Source organism: Neopsephotus bourkii, unplaced genomic scaffold, assembly GCF_033783945.1.
Source record: "Neopsephotus bourkii isolate Nb327-2 ecotype Australia unplaced genomic scaffold, CSIRO-AGI_Nbou_v1 NB_1189, whole genome shotgun sequence".
NCBI classification, from domain to species: Eukaryota; Metazoa; Chordata; class Aves; order Psittaciformes; family Psittacidae; genus Neopsephotus; species Neopsephotus bourkii.
The window spans coordinates 32,681-59,420 of NW_026901674.1; the positions used below are offsets into that span (position 1 = coordinate 32,681).

The following is a 26,740-nucleotide window of genomic DNA, read 5'->3' on the forward strand; positions in this document are numbered from 1 at the left end:
GGGGCAGCCACAGCTTCTCTGGGCACCCTGTGCCAGCGCCTCAGCACCCTCACAGGGAAGAGCTTCTGCCTAAGAGCTCAGCTCAGTCTCCCCTTGGGAGGTTCAAGCCATTTCTCTTGGCCTGTCCCTACTTGTGCTTATAAAAGTCCCTCTCCACGTTTCCTGTTGGCCCCTTTAGGTATTTTTAGGTACCTTTAGGTGCTTATCTCCAAATGCATGAAACATGTAATTTAGACTCTATAATAACAATCAAAATGGTGTTTATATTAATACTGAAAATCATTATTCCATCTTTAGACCCCAGAAGAGATCAGTCATGATACAAATAGAAGGGACAATACCCGGATAAGCAGCAGATGTATTTGGAGAGGCTGTGACATCTGACTCATAAATCCCCAATGTTGGAAGCTGCTACTCAACTTCTCCAGCATTAAGTGATCACAAATGACACATATATAGGATAAAACCAGACCATTAAACCCAGTGGAGTGCCAAACCCCAAGTGTTCATCAATTCTCATGACAGTACCACTATCACCATACCACCTATGTCAAGCCCAACATCTAACTCCTCATGGCTGGGCTAGAATAACCAGCTATGAAAGATGCTTCCTCTCTTCCATCTATGGAAACTGGAAGGGAAAAGAGCCCCCACTGAAGCATATTCCTTTAAGTAATCTCAGCCTTTTGAGTAAGAAAAAACCCCTGTGCTATTTTAAACACAGTCAAATACATTCATTTTCCTCCTAGGGCCAGTTAATGTGACAGGTACAATACTAAACCCAAAATCCTGCAAGGTCTTTACTTGAAAAGGTCAGTACATTATGCAACAGGGTTTTATGGACAGCAAGAAACTCCCTTCCATTTACAGAAACTGTGTCTTTACATAATTCATCAATGTGCATTAATCTCTTATTTACAGATGAAGAACAGACTTTTGGGCTCCTTGGAAAGCTACATGCTTTGGAAATCTTTATCCTCAACCCATCCATGGTAAATTGTGGGAGGTTTTTCTATGCAGAGGAATTTGCCACTAAAGGGAACCAGAATTGCTCCCATTTGAAGTCTCATTTCATTCCATCCCTCAATAAAATGACTTTGCTGTTCAAGTTGCATGTCTGGACTCTTAAAACTTCCTAAATAAGCAAGCAGAGAGTCCTCCAGGAAATGTATTAATAGTCAGGAAAAGCAACACCAATTCCTTCTAATCAAAGCTTTTCCTGCTGTTCAGACTCCTCTTGAAACAACGCATCCCTTCTCCTCCTAAAATACAATAGCATTTCTAACACTTTCTTCATCCCAATATCCTATTTGGACATGAAAAAGTTACTATATTCCATAGCAATACATATTGAGTGTTTTAATGACCAGTGCCCCAGTTATAAGTGCAAGCTTCAAGTCACATCTGGTATTAATCTCTTTGAACATGGCATTAATGAAGGATTCAACACTGCATTAATGGGTGCAGGGGGTTGGAAAACGAAGCACTGATTTAAATGGGGTTTGTGCCTCCTCTCCTCACCCTATATGTCTGATATCACCTGATAGTCTGTAAAACCATGCTCTGGCCCTGCATTTTCTATAACTTTCTATCCAGACTCATTGTCATCTTTGGGGACTGCTTTCCTCTGTTGTGAAAAGCACACCTCCACCCATCAGTAGCCTGGGATGGGTTGTAAAGAAGAGCTTTTACACTCACACCTACTTTGACAGATGCAACTTGACTGGCCAATTATGGAAGTGCAAAAAGCCTATTTTCATACATTTATTGCAAACGTTTGTGGGCTTGGTTCTGCAGAATATTGCCATTAAATGAAATCCTGATAATCTAAACCCCAATTTCATCTTGGCTTTGGGCTCCTTGTCAGTAAGAATAACTCTGAGGCCACTGAAGCCTCTGCTCCACTTTGAGGCTCACAGTTATGCAAACCTTGCGTCAGTTCATAACCCCTCCAGTGTTTGCACACTATTGATGGACAGTCACATCCATCGCTGAAGTTCACCCTGAAAGCACAATATAGATCTGACAGGTACTGCTATGACAACCACGGAGCAGAACACCCGACATTGCCCTGGAAGCTCCAAAAAGAAACACTCCAGCAACAGTGAAAGGTACGTGCTTACCCAATGTACCTCCCTGGTTCTTATTCCTCCTCTTTGCAAGACTTTTTAGTGCTTTTCACAGAGAAAGAGCATTAAGATTTGGTGTGTTGGGTTTGGCTGGGGTAGGGTTAATTTTCTTCCTAGTAGCTGCATGCAGCTGTGCTTTGGGCTTGTGCTGGAAACAGAGTGGGTAACACAGGGGTGGTTTAGGTACTGCTGAGCAGGGCTTACACAGAGTCAAGGCCTTTTGTGCTCCTCAACCCACCAGTGAGAAAGCTGGGGGTGCACAAGGAGCTGGGAGGGGACACATCTGGGACACCTGACCCCAAGGGATATTCCTGACCGTATCACAGAACTCTGGAATGATCTGGGTTGGAAGGGACCTTAAAGCTCATCCAGCTCCAACCCCTGCCACAGGCAGGGACCCCTTCCACTAGAGCAGCTTGCTCCAAGCCCCTGTGTCCAACCTGGCCTTGAACACTGCCAGGGATGGGGCAGCCACAGCTTCTCTGGGCACCCTGTGCCAGCACCTCAGCACCCTCACAGGGAAGAACTTCCCCATCCCTAGAATGGTTCAAAGCCACATTCCCTCTTCTTGAATCAATTCATCCCTTCTCCTCCTACAATACAATGGCTTTTCAACCACTTTCTTCATCCCAGCATCTCATTTGGTCATAGAAAATCATTGCCACATTCCCTAATAACTACTGCATCACTATACGATGTCATGCTCAGCAATAAAGGTAGGGGGCAGGTTGACTAGGGTGGGGGGAGCTGCTTGGGGACCGGCTGAGCATTGGTTGGTTGGTGGTGAGCAATTGCTTTTGCTTGCATCACTTCTCTTTCTTGGGGATTGTTTCCCTCTCTTTGTTATTTCCTTTTTCATGACATCATTATTATCTCTTTTTAATTTCAACTATTAAACTGCTCTTATTTCAACCCATGGGCTTTCCCACTTTTACCTTCCAGTCCTCTTTCCCCCATCTCACTGAGTGGGAATGAGACAGTGGCTGTGTGGTCCTTAGTTGCTGGCTGGGGTTAAACCACATTAACTGGGTTTTCAGGAGGAAACCCACCTTCACCCATCCACAAAACCAATGCAGCAGTGGTGGGGAGCAGTTTAACACCCATCAGATTCCCACTGCAAGGCAAGATGTATTTCCTCTGGGAAAAAAATATATAGGCATGAGAAACCTCATTCTCTCTGGGAAGCATCTCATCCCTTTTTCTCCGACTTCAAAATGCAAAATAACCAGGTATTTTATGCAAATTTGGACATTAGACACAAAAAACTAGAACAGAAAACATCAGATTCATTTTTCATAGGCAGCCGAGCTTCCAGTGGAACAGCTGCAGATGAAAGTAGTAGCTACAAATTAATATATCATAAGGTATACCAAAGGAACTGATTGTCTCAAATGCCAGAAGTAAGACCAAAGACTAAATTGTTTTCGTTTATGAAGCCGTAAAGAGGAGCTGTTTGCATGTTCTGAGTTATGGGTAAAAGAGGAACCCGAGTTTCGCTTGTCAGCTCCTAGCAAAAGTGGGAAACAATTTCCAAACCCTTTCTGAATCATTTCTGAACATGATTTGGAAGGGGGAAAATGTGAGCAATACAAAACCCTGCTGGGTCTTTCAACTGCTTCCGCATTTAAAACTCGGATGCATGTTCCTGCAGGAGATAGAATCCCAGCCTGGTTTGGGTTGGAAGGAACCTTAAAGCTCACCCAGCCCCAACCCCTGCCATGGGCAGGGACCCCTTCCACTGGAGCAGCTTGCTCCAAGCCCCTGTGTCCAACCTGGCCTTGAGCACTGCCAGGGATGGGGCAGCCACAGCTTCTCTGGGCACCCTGTGCCAGCGCCTCAGCACCCTCACAGGGAGATGCCTGGAATGAAGAATCTGCCATCAGAATGTCTCCAAACCCAATCCTGAAATGCAGAAACCCCTCCTGACTCCTTGCAGCTATGAAACACTGCTACCGGAGCTTATCACGGGGACCTTGTGTACAGATACACCACGGTGGCTGAATATCAGGCCTAAATTTCATTATCAAGCATCTGGTGGATTGCTTCAAAGCAGCTGTCACAGGAGCTGTCAACACAGCTGATAAACCCCATTCCCTTTAATCCAGTGATAATATGGTCTTACCTTGATAGGAATAACTCGTCCTGGAAATGTGAACGGATATAAACCTTACAACAGATGTAATTTAAAGGTGCCCAAGTATCTTAAACAGAATTACTATTACCCCTATCTTGACAGCATTCAATATAAATTATTACCCAACTGCCTATTTAAAACTACAAGTAGCATTTTAAAGTTGTCTTAGCTCATCCTTATTTTTAGGCACCGTGATCATGAATACATTTAGTAACCACAATGCCAGGAGTTATCCAGGCTTGAAAACTCCTGTTGAAGAAGAAAACCCAACAGATGAAAACTTACATGGGTTTAAACTTGACTTAATCCTAATGCAGTCCAACATGGAGAAATAGCACAAGGCAGCAGGTTCCCTGCATGGATCCCATGTCTCTGGTAGAAGCATGAGGCCAACCCATACCAAACTGGTGCCACAAACCCTACAGACCTGCTATTGAGAAGTTCATCTCCAAGTCCCAGCCCAGCATCCACCATCCCATACAGAGTGACAGGGCTCCAGGCTTCTCTCTGCAGATTATTTAATCTATTCCCCTTTTCCCTGTTTTATATCAGGCTTCTTAAAGGATGCTTCTCAAGCTGGTTCTGAATACCTCTGCTGCTGGGGACTTCACAATGCCCTGAGCAACCCACCATAGAGCTCATGAGAATGTTTCCCAGCCTCAAACCTCAATGCTTCTTGCTACATCTTCTAATATTCCTATTGCAGCTCAATGAGGCTATGAAAAGGCTTCTGCAATCTGCTCTGCTGCAAAATATTATGTATCTGAAGACTATTTCCTGTCTTTTTGCACCTTTGTTTTCTCTCTTCTTAAATATACCCAAAGGCAGTGGGCATTTAGACAATGTATAGATAAAGACTTAATTATTAGATACTATTTGGATGTTGTTTTTAACCAACCACCCCTAAAAGTACTGTTCTGGCTGGTAGCTGGCCTTTGGTTGGCTTTTGGTTCAAGCACAGCCTCTTGCTCTTCTCCTAGAAGTAGCTGCTTCAAACATACATGCTTGTGTATGTTACATAGTCTATTACTCATCTCTGTCATTCATCCATCAGTGGTTTTGATCTGCTGCTTGGTCACTGTTTACCATAAAACAGAAGTTGTCCTGGACCAAAATTCGACAGTGAAAGGAAAAGCCATAGAACCATAAAACAGTTTGTGTTGGAAGGGAGCTTAAGGCTCCTCCAGCTCCAACCCCTGCCATGGGCAGGGACCCCTTCCACTGGAGCAGCTTGCTCCAAGCCCCTGTGTCCAACCTGGCCTTGAACACTGCCAGGGATGGGGCAGCCACAGCTTCTCTGGGCACCCTGTGCCAGCGCCTCAGCACCCTCACAGGGAAGAGCTTCTGCCTAAGAGCTCAGCTCAGTCTCCCCTCGGGCAGGTTCAAGCCATTCCCCTTGGCCTGTCCCTACAGGCCCTTGTCCCAAGCCCCTCTCCAGCTTTCCTGAAGCCCCATTAGGTATTTGACTGCCACCTTTGAGCTAGGGTTTTTTCCCCCCTTTATTTCACACCACCAGTTATATTTCATGCAGGGAAACAAATGACCTCACAAACATTCTGTATCTAGTTAAAAATCAGCCCAATTAATTGGGCTCATGGCATAGAAACACCCAGTCTGCAGAAAGAAGTGCTTTCAAGAGTGTGCTCTAAGCTATTACCACTGAGAAGACTCTGTAGCTTTAAAAGCCAGAATTTGTTCTTATAGTTTCCCTAGTTTTTTTCCATAAAAGTTTATAGGGGTGAAAATAAATGGACCAGAGGAACAAAAAGGTGTTTTACAGCATGGCTTTCTGCTTCTGGAAACCACATTAACTTCAACAGGAAAAAATGAAAAGCCCTTAAATCAATCCAGAAGCATTTACAAACGAGCTGGTGTAATGAAATTGAACTTGTAAATTAGAGATGAACAAACCCCTTTAGCACTTCTGCAGATATTCATCAACACCAGAAAGACTTGAAAACTGCTTTTGTTTGTAACTCTAAGTACTACTCGGATAGTGTGTGGGTACTGAGGTTATTCAGGAAGAATCAAAGATCTTAACAACACATTTCTGCTTCTTCAGGACTTAATGTTCAGCATGGGAAAAAGGCAAGACTGCTTTTAAGGATCAGAAAACCAAAGCTCACATCTTAACTGTGGACCTCTGCATCCCACTTCGCATTACTCCAAGATTTTAGAGTGAGGAGCTGCCTGGCAACGATCCCTCTGTGCTTAAGAGAAAAAACAGTAGAGAGGGAATGGCTTTTTCTCTTGTTTTGCTCTTTAATTTCTATGACCGTAATTCCACAGTAAAAAAACACCCAGAACACTGAGGTCAAATCTGCACCCAAATGAGCAATGAGAGATCCTTTGGGAATATTGTGAAGACTGCTGAATCCTAGAAAGCTTTGTGTTGGGAGGGACACTATGATCATCCAGTTCCAACCTCTGCCACGGGCAGGGACCCCTTCCACTGGAGCAGCTTGCTCCAAGCCCCTGTGTCCAACCTGGCCTTGAACACTGCCAGGGATGGGGCAGCCACAGCTTCTCTGGGCACCCTGTGCCAGCACCTCAGCACCCTCACAGGGAAGAGCTTCTGCCTTAGATCCAATCTAAACTTCCCCTGTTTCAGTTTGAACCCATTACCCCTTGTCCTATCACTACAGTCCCTAATGAAGAGCCCATCCCCAGCATCCCTATAGCCCCCCTTCAGATACTGGAAGGCTGCTATGAGGTCTCCACGCAGCCTTCTCGTCTCCAGGCTGAACAGCCCCAACTTTCTCAGCCTATCTTCATATGGGAGGTGCTCCAGCCCCTGATCATCCTCTTGGCTGTCTTCTGGACTTGTTCCCATAGTCCTATGTATTTCTTGTGTTTATGACACCAAGTGTCCAAACACAGACCTTCCCCATCATATTCCAAGCTCTTAAAAACCTCAGCAGAGCACAGAAGTGTTCTCCTGTTGGAAAGGATGCCAGGTACCGTACGCTCTGAGGGTTTCCAAAGCACCTGCACCATGGCTCAGGAGACAGATGCAAAACCACTTTCAAAGTTAAAAAAACCCAAAGAAACCCAAGGGGGTTCAGATCTTCCTCATCATCCAAGCTCCAAGGGCTCACCATTTACAACAGCAGGTGCTTTGTAAGCTGCAGCCACACACAGTGTGCATCCACAACTAGTGGTATAACTCAATAGGAGGCTGAACCTCCTAACTCCTATTAAGGATGGATTTTATTAGGTGGGGAAGGAGACTTCAGCATCCATGCTTAAAGGGATGGTGCCTTTTTATAACCAGAGTAGGAAGCATGGTGCAGGATCTTCTATAAGTAACCACTGACAACTTTATAGCCATGGTAGCTACCAGCGAGCACAGGAGAGATTCCTCCAGGCAACTAGTAAATAGAATGTTTTCTCCTTATGCTTTCATCACAGTACACATAAAAGCATTTGACACACTTAATAAATGTCACAAACACAAAATATCACACAAAGAGATCCTAAATAATGACAAAGCTGCAATTATTGAGCAGAAAACAGCAAGAGGATTAGAAACATTTGCATCCTGTCCATTCCCGAGCTGATGGAATCCAGGTTTAAAATGCCCTTCCAATTCCTTCTTAATACCTCTGAAAATATCCAGAACATACAACTCCACAACAGCATATAATAACTGCTCGTTTTTGAGGTCAAATGCATATACCATTTATCCCCAAAGGAATAAATTTCATTATGGTGTGTATAGATCCCTGCTGCATCTGCAGTTTGCTCCCATAGTTTGGATACAGCAACGATGCCACCCTTTATTCCTGCTGGACTCCAAGAACCCCGCACCAGGTCACTAAATCACTGCCCTGCACTCTCCAAAGTCAATTGTTAGATAACTATTTGCATCCCAGAAGGTCAAAAAACCCCAAACCACTGTAGCTGCTGTGTTGTGTTTTCCTGTTTCCAAGCAACACTCTTGTTTCAGATCAAACATGAACCAGGCATCTCAGAAAGCCACGGTGCTTTTCTCTTTGTACTTACTTATTCTGCATCATGTTCATTATAACCCAGTCAAAGGGATACACGTTCTTCCCAATGAGATTCTTGAACATGATGAATGTTTCCATCAGAAAATCCTGAAAAGAAGAGAAAATATTTGGAAAAGGCCACTCTTCTGGATCAAAAATAAATCACAAGTGATAGTGTCAGATATTAACGACTGGATTCAAAAGGTGTCTGTGCTGTTCCGCTTCATAACCAAGCCATTATTCATGTGCCCTATACAGAAATTCTACAAAGGCATCTTTATACATGATATCACATACCCAACATTAATTCCATTTAAACTTTTCAGAAATGATAACAATAGCACATCACAAACACCCCAAGGTGCTATTTGGGAACAAGCACTGGTTGAACACTTATCCAAAGGCAGGTTTTGATGAGAAGTGATTTATTTTATGGACTATAATTTATTTCTTTACCACCAAATCTCTCAGTCCCTTCTTGTGCAGTGTTTCTTGCAACATACACGTCCCCACACACCCTGGAGTATGCTGGAAAGTTGTTAACAGCATTATTGGTACATGGAATGAGGAAAAAATACCCTAATATATTACTTTCAATGTTATGATTGCACTAAAATTACTCCCTGGAGGTTGTTGATGAATTTCCCCTTCCCTTGTGAATCCCCTCCTGAACTTGTCTCTTGTCTGAGATCAAGATTAACTGTTTCTTATACAAAACACATGCTCCAGCTCCAATCTGGATTCAGGTGATGTGGCGAAGGGCATTGCCCCCAGCGTGGGATAGACAACGGAATTGTCTGGCCATCCCAAAGCTAGGAAAGACTCTCCCTAAAGGGAGCAGTGATTGCTTCTGCAAGTGAAAACCTGACTCAGAACAGAGTTGATTTAGTTGCATAAACCTATTTATTTCTATACAGATTATAACCAAACATCTCTTTGGAACACAAACCTCATGTACTGTGTGAGGTAAATCACCATCTACAATTTGGGAATCTGTAATTGCTATCTGACAATTCAAGTAATGCCTTATGCTTGGAGAAAGATAAAGGGGGAAAAAAGAACTTAAATGAAACAAGTCCTTTATCCACTTCATGCAGAGATAAAAAAAAAGCTTTAATTCCCAGGTTAGAATATTCTTCCTTTGCTACAGCTTCTCAGTAATGGTATTTATCTTGTCTATCTTTAAAATGTCAAATGTCTACAAAAGAAAACCCCAGAAAATGTTACCTTCACTGGACTTGTAACTAAGGCTGGGTTTGCTGTAACCTTTTCAGACAGAAACAAGGATGAAGTTACTGCTCCCCTATGTATGTCTTCATGTGTGAGAGTCACCTGCTTCATCACAGTTCATCTTTTCATCTGTTGTTCTATTAAGATGTTTTTCCTGGCTCAGAAGTTCACAGTGGGTGGGATGCAGGGAGCTGCAGAGCTCCTGAGGACACAACATCAGGATCAGTATGAACTTCCAGACTCCTCAGCTCTGCTGTGTGCATCCCACCTGCCGGTACCCAAGGAGATACCCAGGCCAAAGAAGGGCCACAAAGCATCACCAGCCATGGCAGGGGGTTGGAACCTGTTGAGCTTTAAGGTCCCTTGCAAGCATTCTGTGATTCTAAGAAACACTGCTCATGGTTAAAGATGTGTTATTATTGTGTAAAGCAAAACTCACCCAGCCACACACTCCACTAGAGCAGTAGGATGTGTCTTTATTTCAGAGGTCAAACTGCAGACTTTGCTGCTCATTTGCCATGTATTTCAGTGGCAGAGTTACATCATTTCCAATCAGCAGTTGCATATTTTGCTTCCCAAGCACTGCACAGCACTTCACTTGAGCACATGCTGCTGTACAGCGGCAGGTAACGGGCGGTTTTCTTACTGATGCTGCTTCACAGCTCAGTAATTGAACTGTTAGTGGAAGTGGCACCATGGGCAGGGTCATCACCTACCCAAGAGGGCAGACTGGAGCTCACTGTGCTCTTCTTTCCCCTTAATATTTGATGAGTACAGATGTCGACTTTCCTGATTTCTCAAAGCAAACTCTGCCTTACACTTTATCTGTCACTGATTTCAGCAGCTGAGCCTCTGCACTCTCTGCTGATCAAGCTGCAAGAGCTGGTGGATGAATTTCCATAGCCTCCGTGGATGATTTGTGTTCAGTACTGACCCTGAAGGTTCTGCCGTGTATGATTTGCCCTACTTTGCTGATTCAGCTCTACATTTTAATCTACTGATACTTACATTTTAATAATCCAGCTTCCACACAGGTACTTTAAATAATGCTCTATAACAACTGAGTTAATTATTGATCAAATAAAAAGCTTCTGGTGCTTACTTGAATTTTACATATTCATAATATTGCTCCCGTCCATTTTATCTTTCATAGAACCGTGGAATGGTTTGGGTTGAAGGGACCTTAAAGCTCATCCAGCTCCAACCCCTACCATGGGCAGGGACCCCTTCCACTGGAGCAGCTTGCTCCAAGCCCCTGTGTCCAACCTGGCCTTGAACATTGCCAGGGATGGGGCAGCCACAGCTTGGTTGGGCACCCTCACAGGGGAGAATGGTACTAAAGAGGCAAGGGCAGCAACTCCTCATTTCCTTGTAACTACAAACACAAATGCTATTGAATATCCCAGGGAAGCAAATTCACAATAGATAGGACATCTTCACAATTCCCATCCAATTATGGAAAGAAATCAGGGTAAGTTCAGCCTTGTAACTGGGTAGATGGTGACTGAGAAGGCTTAGACAATTCCATCTGCCCCTGCCTGCTGAGCATCACTCCCTCATATACCTGTATCACTGTTTCTCACAACCTGGACTTCAAAGAGGTTCCTCAACACATTTTCAAGTGTAATAAAGATAATTAGCTAAAAAACACTCAGGAACTTGATATGAAAAAGCTTTAGGCCAAGTTGATGAATTTCAGCTTTGCTGAGTCCCGAGGAGCAGCAATCAGAAGTCAAATACTCTCAGTTACAGCTCTTCAGGACAAGAGCTTAACCTCTGCTGGGGTCACACCATTGTGAATGGCTCTGGGTGGGCTCCTCTGTGGGGTCCCACACCATGGGGCATTCCTCATGACTCTCATCATCACATCCCCCAAAGAAGAGGCTGTTTAAGCCATGCGATCTCCCGCTCACATCAGCAGTGAGTCACAGCTTGTCAGGACAGGAGGCACAATGCTCATATTAAACCCAGAGTCTGGGACTGCAAAATATTAAAGAGGGGGAAAGAAACCAGAGGTGCAGAAAATGGTGATTTAAACCATGGAGTCTTTCCTTCCTCCCTACTTCACTGACTCCAGGATCTTGAATGCCTTCAGGGAGGAATGCTTCTGAGATGCTCCCCATGGCAGAACATCAATGTATATATTTCTGTCAACCAATACCACGCATGTCTCAACCGAATATAAGTTTCACTGAGTAAAAAGGGGAGAGAGATCAGTTAGTCCCAGAAATAACCTCACTGATCTCAGATGATGTTTTATCTCAGGATGACAGCAGACTTGACAGTAAGAAATTCCTCTTTGAATAGAAATACCTTAATGAACCTAAACAATGTATTCTGCAGAGAGATACAAGACTGGTTTTATTGCATTGCATCTCATCTTTTCTAAGCTTTGTGAGTCCAAATAAGACCATTATTATAACCTAAAACTGACATCTACATAAAACAGGCCATAAAGTTTCCCCTAGCAGCTCCAACGCAAGGCTTATAACTTCTGGTTGAGCAAGAGCACATGCAGAAGATAGATTTAAGGGTCTCCAATGGTGAAGCAGCAACCACAGCTTCACTTAAATTCTCCCTTTTTCTTATCATTTGGTTTACAAAAAATCTATTAATTACTCTTTGCATTAATCTAGTTTCAGTTCTAAATCACTGCATCTTTATGTCTTTGCGATTCAACTCAAAACCCCGTAATGGGAGATGCAGTTGTCACCTCCATAGATAGGGAAATTGGGTTTAAATGAAAACACTTAACTGGATCTGAGCTCTACTGGTTGAGTCAAGCAGCACTGATTAAAAGTCATTGGACTAAGAGGAAATGGAAAAAGGTTAAATGAAGAAGTAGAGAAAGGTTCTTGTCCAGCCCAACCATACTGTACCAAGGATTATACACTACAGCACAGTTCATCCTACCACTGAAGACTGAAGAAAACAAAAGCTCCAAGAGAGGAACATGAGGTGGTCCTGGCAGTGCTGGGGAATGACTGGACTTGATGATCTTAAAGGTCTTTCCCAACCTGGTTGATTCTATGAGCAGATTCAAATCATAGCACTGATAAAGGTGAAGGGGACAATGCCCCTGGGAGAGCTTCATGGGGCATCAGTTCCCATGGTGAAACATAAAACAGTGAATAAGATGTGAACTTCAAGAGTGAAATCTCATCTGTGAAGAAATACTTGTGAAAAGAGTAACTCCTTCCTCTGAATCTCACTGGAAAGGTTATGTAAACTGGGTGGTGTCTTCATCCTTTTCTCCTAAATGATGACTCAGTTTCATTTGTGTTTAAAACCAGGAAAATTCATTTAATCACTCTATTTTCCTTTTATCACAGGTTTAACAATATTCTCCCATTGCCCTCCGCACCTTCACTCATATTATTTATACCCTAATGTGGCTTTTCTACCCCATTTTCTACCATTAACATATAACCCATTTAATATTCTATCATCCTACTACGTACTTCAGCTTCCATTAACATGTTATCATTTAATCAACAATATTAAAACAAGGTACATTTTCATTAAAGATATGCAAAGTATTACAGCAACTGACCAAGTCTGCATTAGCACATCTGCTAATACCAACAACCATCAAGTGGTCAAGCTGTACACACGTTGATGGAAAATATGATTTAACAGTTGAGAGCAATTCCAGCAACACAAGCCAAGAACAGGCAGAAAGGGAGCAATATACAGAGCGTCAAGACAAAAGGAAGAAGTGATTCTTCATGTGTCCCGGTGCACGGCATGCACATAAATCAAGCTCTTAAAACCCCGCTATTATAAACAGGCCACTTGCCAAATTTCAACTACATAATTACCCCCTTGTTTTCACTGAGAAAGATCTGACCTACAGAAGCAACTTTCAGCTAATTTAGAGCAAAAAAAAAAAGCAAGATTTTCAAGTAAACATTTACATTGCCATTTGTAACCATCGCACATTGCCTGAGCAGCATTTTGCTCTCTGCATTTTGTCATAGAATCACAGAATCAGCCAGGTTGGAAGAGGCCTTTAAGCTCCTCCAGTCCAACCGTTCCCCAGCACTGCCAAAGCCACCACCAACCCATGGCACTGAGGGCCTCGTCTACACGGGGTGTGAACACTACCAGGGATGGTGATTCCTCCAGTTGCCCTGGGCAGCCTGTTGCAATGCCTTGCCCGTTGTCTGTGTTTCAGCTAGGACAGTTGGTTTTGCTCCCAGTAGCTGGTGCAGTGCTGTGCTTGGCTTTAGTCTGAGAACAATGCTCACAACACACTGATGCTTTAGTTGTTGCTCACTAGTGCTTACCCCGATCAAGGACTTTTGAATCTCTCACACTCTGCCAAGAGAAGAGGGGCACAAGAAGACAGGAGGAAGCAGAGAGAGGACACCTGACCCAAACAAACCCAGGGGCTATTCCACCCCACAGCACATCATGCTCAGTATAGAAACAAGGGGGCAGATGGCTGGAAGCCATCAATCACTGCTTGGGGATGGGCTGGGCATCAGTCACTGGGTGCTGAGCAACTGCATTGTGCATCACTTGTGATTCTTGGGTTTTATTCTCCTCTCTTCTTGTTATCTTCTATTATTATTATTATTCTATTATTGCAACGTACAATATATATATTTTATGTATATATTATTATTTTACTTTATTTCCATTATTAAACTGATCTCATCTCAACACAAGGGTTTTACTTTTCCCAGTTCTCCTCCCCATCCCGGTAGGAAGTGTGTTGCATGATACTTGTTTGTTGGCTGGGGTTAAAGCATGACACAAGTTTAAGAGCAAACTGGGGTTGCTTTCTTCCATGTAAAGATCTGCAACCAATCTGCATTTTCTAGGGCCAAATAGTTTGAAGCACTTTAAAAGTACAGAAATATTTGGCTTGATTAACCTTAACACTAATGCCTTTTCTGTGTGCTAAGCCATTATTTTCACCCTGATAGTTGCATTTAGCTTGGGAATGTTTTGCTACCAGATGTCCATCCATATTCTGAGATCCAGAAGCAGATCACTGGGAAGTGACCCTTTCAATGTAGTGATGCCCATCTGCAGTCCTTAGTGGGACTTTGTCTTCACTCCCTTACATCATCAGCTTTCTACTTAGCAATGCCAGATCAGGTACAAATATCAGTACCAAAATCAGACCACGTTGGACAGGGCTTGAAGCAACCTGCTCTAGTGGAAGGTGTCCCTGACTGTGACAGGCAGTTGGAGCTGGATGAGATTTAATGTCCCTTCCAGTCCAAACCAGTCTGTGATTCTATGATTCTATGAAACAGATTGAGCACCAGAGGCTCTAGCATCAAACTGGCATGCAGCAAAGAGCTCAAATCTTGCACAAGATAAGCAGAAGAGCAAGAATCAAACACATAAAACCAAACCAAGAAGTCTAAACGTAAATTACATGAAGGAAGACCCTGGGTTTTATTCCACTGGGTTTGGAAGGAAGAAGGGAACCTAAACAAAGGCCACCCTTTAGACTAAAATCCAGGTGAAAAATGCCTAAGGCACCTCAGAACCCCCAACACCAGGGTGGGTAACACAATATACAGCTGTTGAGGCTTCAGGTCACTCACTAATTGATGGATCTTGGCCAACAAGTATGGTTGCTACTTGTCATCGTGCACTTGCCATATGGCAACGAGAGTTTCAGGTCATTACGGAGTTCTCTTCTTAGCTATAAACTCTCTTCTATTATGCTCTAATTAAGTTGTGCTGTTGGCTTAGTTAGGCTACCAAACGACTCTGGGAAGACGAATTTTGATGATTATTGCTCATTTAACAACTAAGGGCATCCTTAAGGTTAAAATGTTTTGTATGAAATTTAAAGTGAGCGGATCGGTAAGTAAAAGCAATTGAAACAGATGAAATGGGGACATCTGGAAGATTTAACGCTGAAAGTTCCTTTTCTCGAGAAAGCTTTTTGTGGTTTTTGCCTTCTTTCCTTAAACCAAACAGATTTTTAGTAGTGGCTCAACATTATTTCCTAATGCATTCCTCTAATTGCTTTAAATCCACTGTTTCAGTGCTTGCTTGTTGAAACAGTGAACAGCTCCAGCACAGTGTGAAGGTTAATTTTTCCTTTGCCAATGCAGATAGTGTACAAATCACAGTGCTTTACTATTTTATATCAGATCTGTGACCTTGACCATTCTCTTTGCATTTCACAAGTGGACTTAACAAACAGGAACAGCAAAAAAGCACAAACACAAGCTTCTGAGCACATAAAACACGTTCAACTTACCACAACATCTGACCTCATCTTCCCAAAAGTCTTGATTAAATGGGCATAGTGATAGTCCTCCATTTGCCTTAGAATGGCAGTCATGCACGCAACAAAGCTCCCCTGTCAAACAGAAAAGGACAAAGAAATCAGTTCCTTCAGATAGGGCAATGTAATACATGTTATCAAAGCAGAATATCGCTGGAGAGTGCCGGGTAATACAGTGGATGCAATCCCAGCATTTAAATTCATTAATGGATATGCACAGTTCTGTCAAGAAAACAAAAACGTGTCTTCAAAAGCTTCTATTTCCAATTTCCTGGGTTTATCACCATCTCCATAGGAGATTTTGCAACATATTCTTGACAGAAAAGCTGCTCAGGAATTAAAGGCTTTGGAAGGTGCTAAACACAACTCATGTATCTCACAATATCAGGATTTCCACTGGGGAAGTCAATACACTGCTCAAGAAGGAAATCTCTTTAAAAACATTGCATTGAGCATCACAGTGAACCCCCAAGTTTTGGTCTCATGCAGTGGTGTTTTCAGATACTCTGATGCTTAACAAAGCAAACCCAAACCAAATAACCTCTGTAAGACCAGAGCAGCAGTACCAAACATATCCCTCAATCCATGGAAAAGGTAAAAAGTGCCCCCAAAAGGTTTAATCGCTCCTTATGCTGCATGAAAGTACCATAGTAACAAATCAAACTCACTTCCGTGACTACTAGACCTCCCAATCCCATAAAGCACTTCTGCTCTTCTTACTATCTGCTAAAAGCCTATTGACAGATATGGTAATAGAATGGTGATAGTCCCCACACCTCTTCTGGTCTTGAATGGAATGGATAATGTTGGAAAACCCAGCAGAATTCCTCAGAAACTAAATGATGCTATGCATGGCTTGATGAAGTTGTGCATTTCCCTTTCTGTGCCACCTTTATGGTTCTTCTATGCCATGCCCAGCCTTGCAGAACACCCGGGAATTTTCTTTCCAAGCAAACCACAGCCTTTATGGTTACATTTATAAGATCTACATTACTTTGAATTCATAATATTTCTTTCTACATCAGTCCCTTTATGTCTTATGAGCCCTCTCACTTACAGTCTAATCCCCAAACCTCCACTAGGTAAGGATTCATTGAATTTGCTTTTCTCCAATGTAATGGAGTTTAGAGCTGAACTCCTACAGAACTGATGTTGTCCATGCAGGAGTATTGTACTTTCTACACGATGAAAAGTACCTGAAGAGAGCTCTTAAGCACGTGCATGTGGCATGAATATGAAAGGGGAAAGGCACCCGAGCTGCTGCTCCATGACATCAAAAGAGCTTTATAACAGACTAAGACAAGAAGAGGCTGCACAAAGATAACGTTTACCACTCTGAAATGTAAATAAGTTGAGATCATCTCAGAAAGTTAATTGTCAAAGCACTGTATAATAAGCACTCTACGTAACAGACACTGTAAAAGGTCCCATGTCTGCAAGGAAATACTCCATAGCCCATATTCAGTCCTCTTTCCCCTAATGATGTCATCAATCAAAGTGATGCTTCATTGCTAGCCAGACTTATAAATATTTCATATTGGCTGCCTAAGCCCAGGCTGTGGATGTAATTCAGTCCATCACTTCACATAAGGTTCTGTAGCTGGTTCATAAATGCTAAGGAGAGCTGAGGATGAACTTTGTTTGCCCGTGGTACCTTTTTATAGGTGCTCACTCAAATAATCTGTAAAGTCTGCTGCTTTGCAAACACAGAAACGTATCTTTAACTGCCTTTACATGTCATAGAATCCAAGCTTGGTTTGGGTTGGAAGGGATCTTAAAGCTCACTCAGTTCCAACCCCTGCCACAGGCAGGGACACCTTCCACTAGAGCAGCTTGCTCCAAGCCCCTGTGTCCAACCTGGCCTTGAACACTGCCAGGGATGGGGCAGCCACAGCTTCTCTGGGCACCCTGTGCCAGCGCCTCAGCACCCTCACAAGGAAGAGCTTCTGCCTGATATTAAGGTCCTTTCTCAACCCTAACTATTCTATGATTCTATGATATCTAGTACATAAACACATCAAGCCCACATTTGCAAACCCAGCCCTTTCCAGCAGCCCAGCAGTCAACATACAGCCTCTGCTTCCTCTGACAAAGTAGTTTCTGTAAGTGGTTAATAGCTTTGGTCGTATTTCTGTGTTTATCTACCGGCTTGGTGAGTCATTTAAGTTAATATACACAGCTGCAACAGTCAAAAGATGAATTTCATATCTGAGCAAATTATCATGGCAACCTTGGATGAGAAAAAAAAGGAATGTGGAACAACTGTGAAACTTTCAAATGTGTTTTATATTCATTTCTAGTTATAGAAAGAGCTTGAGATATGGATGAATTTGATTGCCATGTTCCCTGCATCGATGGTGACCCTTCTCCCCTCCTCTATTTGCTCATACACTGCTCGCTTCAGCTCCAGCATCCCTATCTCCTGCCAAGGCAACACAACCCTCCCCTTGGAGCCACACAGCACTTTAAGGGGGAGCTGCTATGACTGTCCCCATAAACCTGGGAAGAAGATGAGTCACTGAAGAGAGAGATAATTACAGAAGAGTATCTTCTTAATTAGCTTGGTGAGAATCGGGAGGGAAACATGAAAGTTTAATGTGGGGTGGTTGAGCACTGCTGCCACGTGCGAGCGTGGAAGTGAAAATATGAGAATGTGAAAGCTTGTTAAAAACCTGCAATGGTTTCTGGAGAGAAAAAGAGAAATGCAGGGAAATAAACAAGCTTAGCAAACGGAAATGGAACGGGAACGTGAGGGGATTCTGTAGCATTTAGGCGAGGCGCTGGCACAGGGTGCCCAGAGAAGCTGTGGCTGCCCCATCCCTGGCAGTGTTCAAGGCCAGGTTGGACACAGGGGCTTGGAGCAAGCTGCTCCAGTGGAAGGTGTCCCTGCCTGTGGCAGGGGGTTGGAACTGGGTGAGCTTTAAGGTCCCTTCAACCCAAACCAGGCTGGGATTCTGTGATTTAAGTTTTAGTTCAAGAAAATTACAGAAACTTGCTAAATGCCATGTCAGCTTCTGCCAAGCCCTAGAAGTGGTGCTGAGCAGAATGGGTCAGGGTCCTTGACCAGTTAATCAACTCTTTTGCCCTCTGTCCCTGCATAAAACAATGATTCATAGAATTACAGAATGGTTTGGGTTGGAAAGGACCTTAAGATCAGCCAGTTCCAAGCCCTGCCACTGGCAGGGATGCCTCACACTACACCATGTAGCCCACGGCTCTGTCCAACCTGGCCTTGAACACTGCCAGGGATGGAGCATTTATCACTTCTCTGGGCACCCTGTGCCAGCTCTCAGCACCCTCACAATAAAGAACTTCCTTAGATCTAACCTGAACTTCCCCTGTTCCAGTTTGAACATCACCCCTTGTCCTGTTATTACAGTCCCTGATGAAGAGTCCCTCTTCAGCATCCTTGTAGGCCCCAATTCGTGCTCTTAGTATTATCTTGATAACAAAACCCCTTTCTTTCTTTGATGCAATATTGTTCCTTCAAGCCAACACTGTGTTACACACACAGACACCCCTGCTACAACATTTATCTCCAGTTTCCCACCTGCTGAAGACTGTTCAAGCTCCTGATGCTTAGAAACACCTGTTAAATATTAGGAAAAAGTCCACTATCAGTCCTCTGCTTATTTTCCATCATTTTAAGTATTCGATGACTCTATGATTCTTTGCACTTACTGAGCTATCCTTTGCAGGCAGCGTGCTCTTAATTCCAATGCAAAAAAAACCATGCAATTCTTTATAGGCAATATTTGTACTGTAGGTGGTTTTAATACATTCTATTAACTATTTAGCAATAGCTACCAACAGCATTACATTTTAATCTGAAGTTGATTTTGAATCTTGAGCTGGCTTTGGAGGTATCTGGCACCTGCTGCACGATACCACTGCAAGCAATACAGGGAAAAAAGGCATCTCATTCCCTCAAAGAAATCAATTCCAACTGTAATTGTAGGAGTAATTGCAGGCCTATGTGTATACAGCAAGTACTGCAAGGGCAACACTGAGGTCCTGCCATTGCCCTGGGCAATTATTAGCTATTAATTCACTGAAAGGGTGCCAAGGTTTGGAGTGAAAGCCCTTCACGTCCTTCCTTACTTGCAAAGCTCAGAAATGAAGTAGTCACACAGTGAATAAAATAATTGCTACACATCATGCGAGAGAAGAGCATTTAATGTGCTTTGTACGCAGCTTAATGCAATTAATTTCTCTCCTGCCCAAAAGCAGAGGCGCTGGATTCGTTATTTCTTTGCAAACAAGGTACATTGAGGCAAGGGGGAATTCAGTATTCCCAAAGCAAAAGTGTAGGATCCAGGACACGTGAAAGTGTGTCAGCAGGGAAACCTGCTCTATTGGAAGGTGTCCCCATTGCAGGGGGTTGGAACTGGATGAGCTTTGAGGTCCCTTCCAGCACTAAAGAGGATGGGATTCTATGAGTCCTATAAAATACAGTCCTGAAGGAAAAGCTGAAGAAGCCCATGAATGCTGAGAAAGTGCTTATTTCCTTCAATTATCTTTACAATAAGATAATAAATGTTCAACTGGATCTTTAACAAGTACGGGCAGGGAAAATGTTAATATCAAATCATCTCCACCAGTAATACTAACACTGAAATACTTCACAATGAGAATTCCCTGCAGGAGAGACACCGCATGCCAATGCTTTTCTCCCTGAGGGGTAAAACATCCTATTTGAACCAGTCTTGTCCTTCTTCTTCCAAGGGAATCTCTAAGTTGGAGACATAAAGCTCTTTATGTAGAGTGAGAAAAATGAAGAGAAACCAAAACTCCACTAAGTTAAGAGATGTTTTATCCTAATGCCTCTATTACCATGATCAGGAAGAGATGGAAGAAGCCTGAGTTACATTTATTTTCCAATAAAAAATTCTTTTCATGGCCTTAAAAGGCTACAGGGGTAACTAAATAAATGATAAATTCTAATAAAACGTTTATATATATACACACACGTTTACATATATATAAATGTGATGGATTGATAAATAAATACTGGAAAAAACCCACAAAGCCAAACCTTGATAAACATATGGAATGAACTTCTCAATATGTTTTGACTTCTAGAGGGTTTTCATACAATTTACTTGTTGAAAATGGTTTAAATCCCTCACAATTACAGTCAGTAAGGACAGAAAAATGAAGTTTTCTCATTGTTTACAGCACGTATTCTACATATATTAGCAACAACTAAAGGAATAAAAATCAGTTGGTATCATTTCTAGAAGCCACAAATGAAACTGTCACCACTTAGGGGCTCACAAGATAAAATCCCACCTTTAAAATGCCCCAAATCTCGACTCTTTGGTAACTGCAGTTAAGAGCACTAGCTGCCACAGAAGCTTGCACTGCAGGATGAGCGACCTCCCTGCTATGGGTGAAATCCAGTGTCTCTCCAACCTTTGCTCACTTAAGCAACATATGGAAGATATCATGACATTCCGACATGGGTAAGGCAGAGGACGTCCCAGCATTTCTTTTTCTAGAGAATATTTTATGTCATATAATATATAATGATCCCACACAGGCCTCACCTGGAGTACCTGGTCCAGGTATAGGCTCCCCTGTACAAGAGAGACATGGAGCTCCTGGAGCAAGGGCAGCGAAGGGCTATGAGAATGATGAAGGGGCTGGAGCATCTCCTGTGAGGAAAGGCTGAGGGAGCTGAGCCTGTTCATCCTGGAGAAGAGAAGGCTCCAGGGGATCTGATCAATGTATATATGCATCTGAAGGGAGGCTGTCAAGAGGATGGGGCCAGGCTCTTCTTGGTGATACCAGGTGATGGGACAAGAGGCAAGGGACATAAACTCAGCCATAGGAAGTTTCACCTGAACATGAGGAAGAACTTTGCTATGAGGGTGACTGAGCATTGGAATAGGTTGCCCAAAGAGATTGCAGAGTGTCCCTTCCTGGAGATATTCAAGAGCCATCTGCACACAACTCTAAGCCATGTGCCCTTGGCAACCTTGCTTGAGCAGGGAGGTTGGACTAGATGAGCTCCACTGGTCCCTTCCAGCCTCAACCATTCTATGATTAGCTGGTTGAAATGCATCAACATAGGCTCCTGGTCACATCACTGCATGCGCTGGTCAAAGTACAGGAATGTTAAGACCCAACCCTGAATATGCCCAAACCAGGAACGGGGATCACTCTATATGAAGGCAATATAGCTCCCCAGGAGCATACTGCCCACTTTCTGCTGAAAATGGGTTTTTTCTGGGTGCTGGAGAATGCACTTTGCCCAAGCAGCATCCTCCAGCCAGTGCACAGAGGATGGGAGTCACAGTCACTGCATCCTAACAGTTCACAGAGCACTTAAAGGCAATGACACAGATTCTCTAAGCCTCTACCAGCAGCATCAGCCTGTGCTGTCATACGAGTAAGGGCAGGAAGAACAAACCAACCCAAGCAAAACAGCCCTAAAGATACATATATAGAGAAACTTCTTCCATGGGTACAGCAGCAGAATATAAACGAGTGCAAAGTGTTAACATTGATCACTTCTTTCCTTAGTGAATACATGCAACTTCCAACTTCCTTAGGCCAAATCCTGCCTTTCTCCAAGTAAATGGAGGGAATAAAACATGAGTCTTACTCCTATGAGAACCAGAAGTAAGTGTGTGCAATAACATGAGTGATGAACCTTTGGGGTATTAACCCTGTTGCCACAAACATTAGCACTGTGCTTTCTGCAAATAAAGATCACTAAGGGGTTTTTCAGCTCGCAAACTCTGCTCTCAATACTCCTGGATAAGATGTGCCATCTCCTTTACCCCATCTGATTTAAGCAGCTCAGCACTCATTTAGGTTGACCGGATTCAGTGTGGGCCCATTCACAACGCAGAAGTGTATAGGTGAAAATTAGCCTCCTTAGTCTTGCAGGTCTTGTTTTATCTCAAACCATATTTTCCACATCCAGATTTGATCGCTGACAGTTCAATCTCTATCAATCAATAGAAAACTTGTTTTAAAGGGAAATCCTTAAGAGGACATCAATGCTGATTGCTACACCCTGACCAGCTGAGCCACACTGCTTCCAAAACCAGAAGGAAATGGAAAAAAGGCTGATTTTCATGAAAAGAGCACAAACTGCAAGGAAATCTTCCATTTTCATAGGTAGGGCATGGAAGAAGAGCATTTAGCACTGGGATAATGGTCATGGCTACGCAAGGAACATCAGGAGGGTTCTCCTCCAGCCAGCTGAAAGCAGAACTGCTCCAGGTTGGATCAGGCTGCTCAGGGCTTTACAATCACAGGGCTTGGAGCAGCTCTGCTCTGGAGCCAGGCTGAGAGAGCTGGGCTGGGGCAGCCTGGAGAAGAGAAGGCTCCTGGAGGGGAGACCTGAGAGCAGCTCCAGTGCCTAAAGGGGCTGCAGGAAACCTGGAGAGGGGCTTGGGACAAGGGCCTGTAGGGACAGGCCAAGGGGAATGGCTTGAACCTGCCTGAGGGGAGACTGAGCTGAGCTCTTAGGCAGAAGCTCTTCCCTGTGAGGGTGCTGAGGCGCTGGCACAGGGTGCCCAGAGAAGCTGTGGCTGCCCCATCCCTGGCAGTGTTCAAGGCCAGGTTGGACACAGGGGCTTGGAGCAAGCTGCTCTAGTGGGAGGTGTCCCTGCCCATGGCAGGGGATGGGACTGAGTGAGCTTTAAGGTCCCTTCCAACACAAACCAGCCTGGGGTCATATGCAAATCCTATAATCATAGTATCATAGAATAATTAGGGTTGGAAAGGACCTTAAGATCATCCAGTTCCAACCCCCCTGCCATGGGCAGTGACACCTCACACTAAACTATGTCATTCAAGACTTTATCTAACCTCGCCCTGAACACTGCCAGGGATGGAGCATTCCCAACTTCCATGGGCAACCCATTCCAGTGCCTCACCACCCTAACAGGAAAGAATTTCCTCCTTATATCCAATCTAAACTTCTCCTGTTTCAGTTTTAACCCATTACCCCTTGTCCTATCACTACAGTCCCTAATGAAGAGTCCATCCCCAGCATCCCTATAGGCCCCCTTCAGATACTGGAAGGCTGCTCTGAGGTCTCCACGCAGCCTTCTCTTCTCCAGGCTGAACAGCCCCAACTTTCTCATCCTATCTTCATACAGGAGGTGCTCCAGTCCCTGATCATTCTTGTGGCCTCCTCTGGACTTGTTCCAACAGTTCCATGTCCTTTTTATGTTGAGGACACCAGAACTGCACACAATGCTCCAGGTGAGGTCTCACAAGAGCAGAGTAGAGGGGCAGGATCACCTCCTTTGACCTGCAAAAAGTAATAAAACAGCCCCATAACTCTGAGTAGAGGGAAACCTCTCTGGCAAGAAGAGCCAAAAGGATCTTCAGAGAGATCAAAACCAGGACCCAAGATGACGATAGCTCTACTGAAATTCATTCTGTAAAAGGCTTATTAAGTATGAACCTGATGCTTTGCACAATGAGGAGATACGCGGTGTTCCTAGTTTGAAACTGCTTTGTATTAGCTTTCATAGAAAGCAAGCAAAACATTAATGTGACATTTTAACACCACCATTTATCATTTTTCTAAGGCTCTTTTTCAAAGGAGCCCATTTCAACCAGAAGTGCTTCACTCTACAAAGCTCTCTACCATCTCGGTATTAAACAGTATGCCCTCCAATTGAAGTCTCTGTGCTTAAGATTTCCGAAGGTCAGTCCATTTCCTTTTGGTTTCCTAAATGCAATTGCCTTTCCCCACCTTATTTCACTGAAAATCTAGAGGACTCCCCTTAATAAATCTGTTTCAGTTATGTTGGTTGACTCTTCCATTAATACTAACAATAAAATGATAAATACGAGTAATAAAAACCTGAAAACAACAGTATTTAAGGATACATGAAGTACTTACACAGTAAAATAAATAAAGAAAAGCTGTGCAAAATAGAGGTTTGGGGAATTCTGCACACACACAGCAGTGAATATAGGACTGGAACCATTCTGGTATTAGAATCACTTACTTTTATTGTAATTATCACTGGTTGGGACTCAAAGCCTTGCCTCCCATTTGTGTGATACCAGGACACGTTTGGAAGGACAAGGAAGGAGACACAGAACAAACAAGAGCTCCTCTGTCCCTACATCAGTCCCTTTTCGAGCAGTGGTTTCCACAGAGCCCCACACAAAGGAGCAACCTCTGAGTAAGGCTTCAGAGATGGGAATCCACAGCAAAGTGGAGGGATGTGCATCGACATTTTCACACCATCTATGAAGACACAGGGCTATGGAGCGGTATTGGTTGGTTTAAGGTTTATACACTGTCCCCAAATGCATTTAATGGTGTTTTGTCAGCTTTGCTGCTGCTCCCCAGAGTAATTTATGTGGTAATGCACCTGATGTTCCCGTCAACAGCAACCAGCAGCCACTTCCCTGCTGCATGGCCAGAGCTTTTAATCCCTATGACAGCACACACTACCTCCTTACCCATGCACAGGCGCTTCTGAGGGGCTGCAAAAATAGGTGGTGAGCACCTCAAGGTGCCCCATAGGACCGTTTGAGCATTCTCCTTCCCATACATTCCTCTTAGCTTCAACCTCCACTCTTCTGGTTAAAACAACACTGTTCTGATCCTCCTCCTGGACAAGTCAATGCACCCTGACATAAAATCATGGAATGGCTTGGGTTGGAAGGGACCTTAAAGCTCACCCAGTTCCAACCCCTGCCACAGGCAGGGACCCCTTCCACTGGAGCAGCTTGCTCCAAGCCCCTGTGTCCAACCTGGCCTTGAGCACTGCCAGGGATGGGGCAGCCACAGCTTCTCTGGGCACCCTGTGCCAGCGCCTCAGCACCCTCACAGGGAAGAGCTTCTGCCTAAGAGCTCAGCTCAGTCTCCCCTCGGGCAGGTTAAAGTTGTCACTTAAAGACATCTCTGTGCAGAAACATCTCATTCACCCCTTTCAAACTCTGCTGTAAGCCAGAATGTTTCTTCCCTATACTGAAAGCTGACTGGAGACAGCCTATCTCCAAGGTACACCTGCATCCTGGAAACCTCAGCTGCCCAGTTTAAGTGCCACTGCTATTATCTGGTACTAAGTTAGGGCTTGGAGTCAAACTAAGTGAATAGATGTATTCATAAACACACACGTTCATTTGGTCTTCAAAACTCCCATCAACTCTTTCAGTTTGGGGAATTACTGACACAAAAGCACTTCACTATGTCCTGCACATCCTCTGCCCCAAGCATCAAAGAGAGACAGACACAAATCAGCAGCCCACAGGAGCGAGTGCAGACGCACATGTAAAACAGAGAGCAAAATCATCTTGGTCCAGGCTTAACATGTGAATAATGTAGCTCCTGATGCTAATATGAACCACAAACTGACTGCCTTCCTCGACCCAGAGAAAGACTTTCTTCTTGCTTTAGATTTCATAATACAAAATGATGTCTTGCTTCCTTCACAATGTAGTTAGGAAGCTCATTTAACTGTAATTATTATTATCATCTGCTGAAGCACTCTCAAAATGAAGGACATATCTGTTCCAGCACTGAGTGTTAGATAAATGACAAGGGAAAAAAGCTGAACTTTCTCTAGAGCAAAGAGAAGTTACCGAAGAGCTAAAATAAAAGCAAAGCTAGAGTGTAATAATAGGAGAGAATTTGGGGGTGTTGGGTGAAGAGAAGCTCCCAATGGCCCAGCCTTAGGGTGCACATGAGCCCAGACCCCATCGTGTGCTGGGCTGCACCCCCAGAGCATGAGCAGCAGCTCAGGGAGGGGATCCTGCCCCTCTGCTGTGCTCTGGGGAGACCCCCCTGCAGCCCTGATCCAGCTCTGGGGCAGCAGCACAAGAGGGACGTGGAGCTGTTGGAGCGAGTGCAGAGGAGGCCATGGAGATGCTGCGAGGGCTGGAGCAGCTCTGCTCTGGAGCCAGGCTGAGAGAGCTGGGCTGGGGCAGCCTGGAGAAGAGAAGGCTCCTGAAGGGGAGACCTGAGAGCAGCTCCAGGGCCTAAAGGGGCTGCAGGAAACCTGGA

General features: G+C 43.9%; 1 protein-coding gene across 1 annotated transcript in view; it reads right to left on the reverse strand.

Moving 5' to 3' along the window:
* Positions 1–7,775: 7,775 nt before the first annotated feature.
* Positions 7,776–26,740, reverse strand: part of LOC133218045 (dedicator of cytokinesis protein 1) — a 180,076-nt gene continuing 161,111 nt past the window's right edge. Inside the window, exons 28-29 of the mRNA XM_061364081.1 lie at positions 15,721–15,822; positions 7,776–8,363 (exon numbers count right to left, since the gene is read on the reverse strand). Of these exons, the coding sequence (XP_061220065.1) occupies positions 8,265–8,363; positions 15,721–15,822 (201 nt within the window). The 3' untranslated portion in view covers positions 7,776–8,264. The remainder of the gene's footprint in view (positions 8,364–15,720; positions 15,823–26,740) is intronic.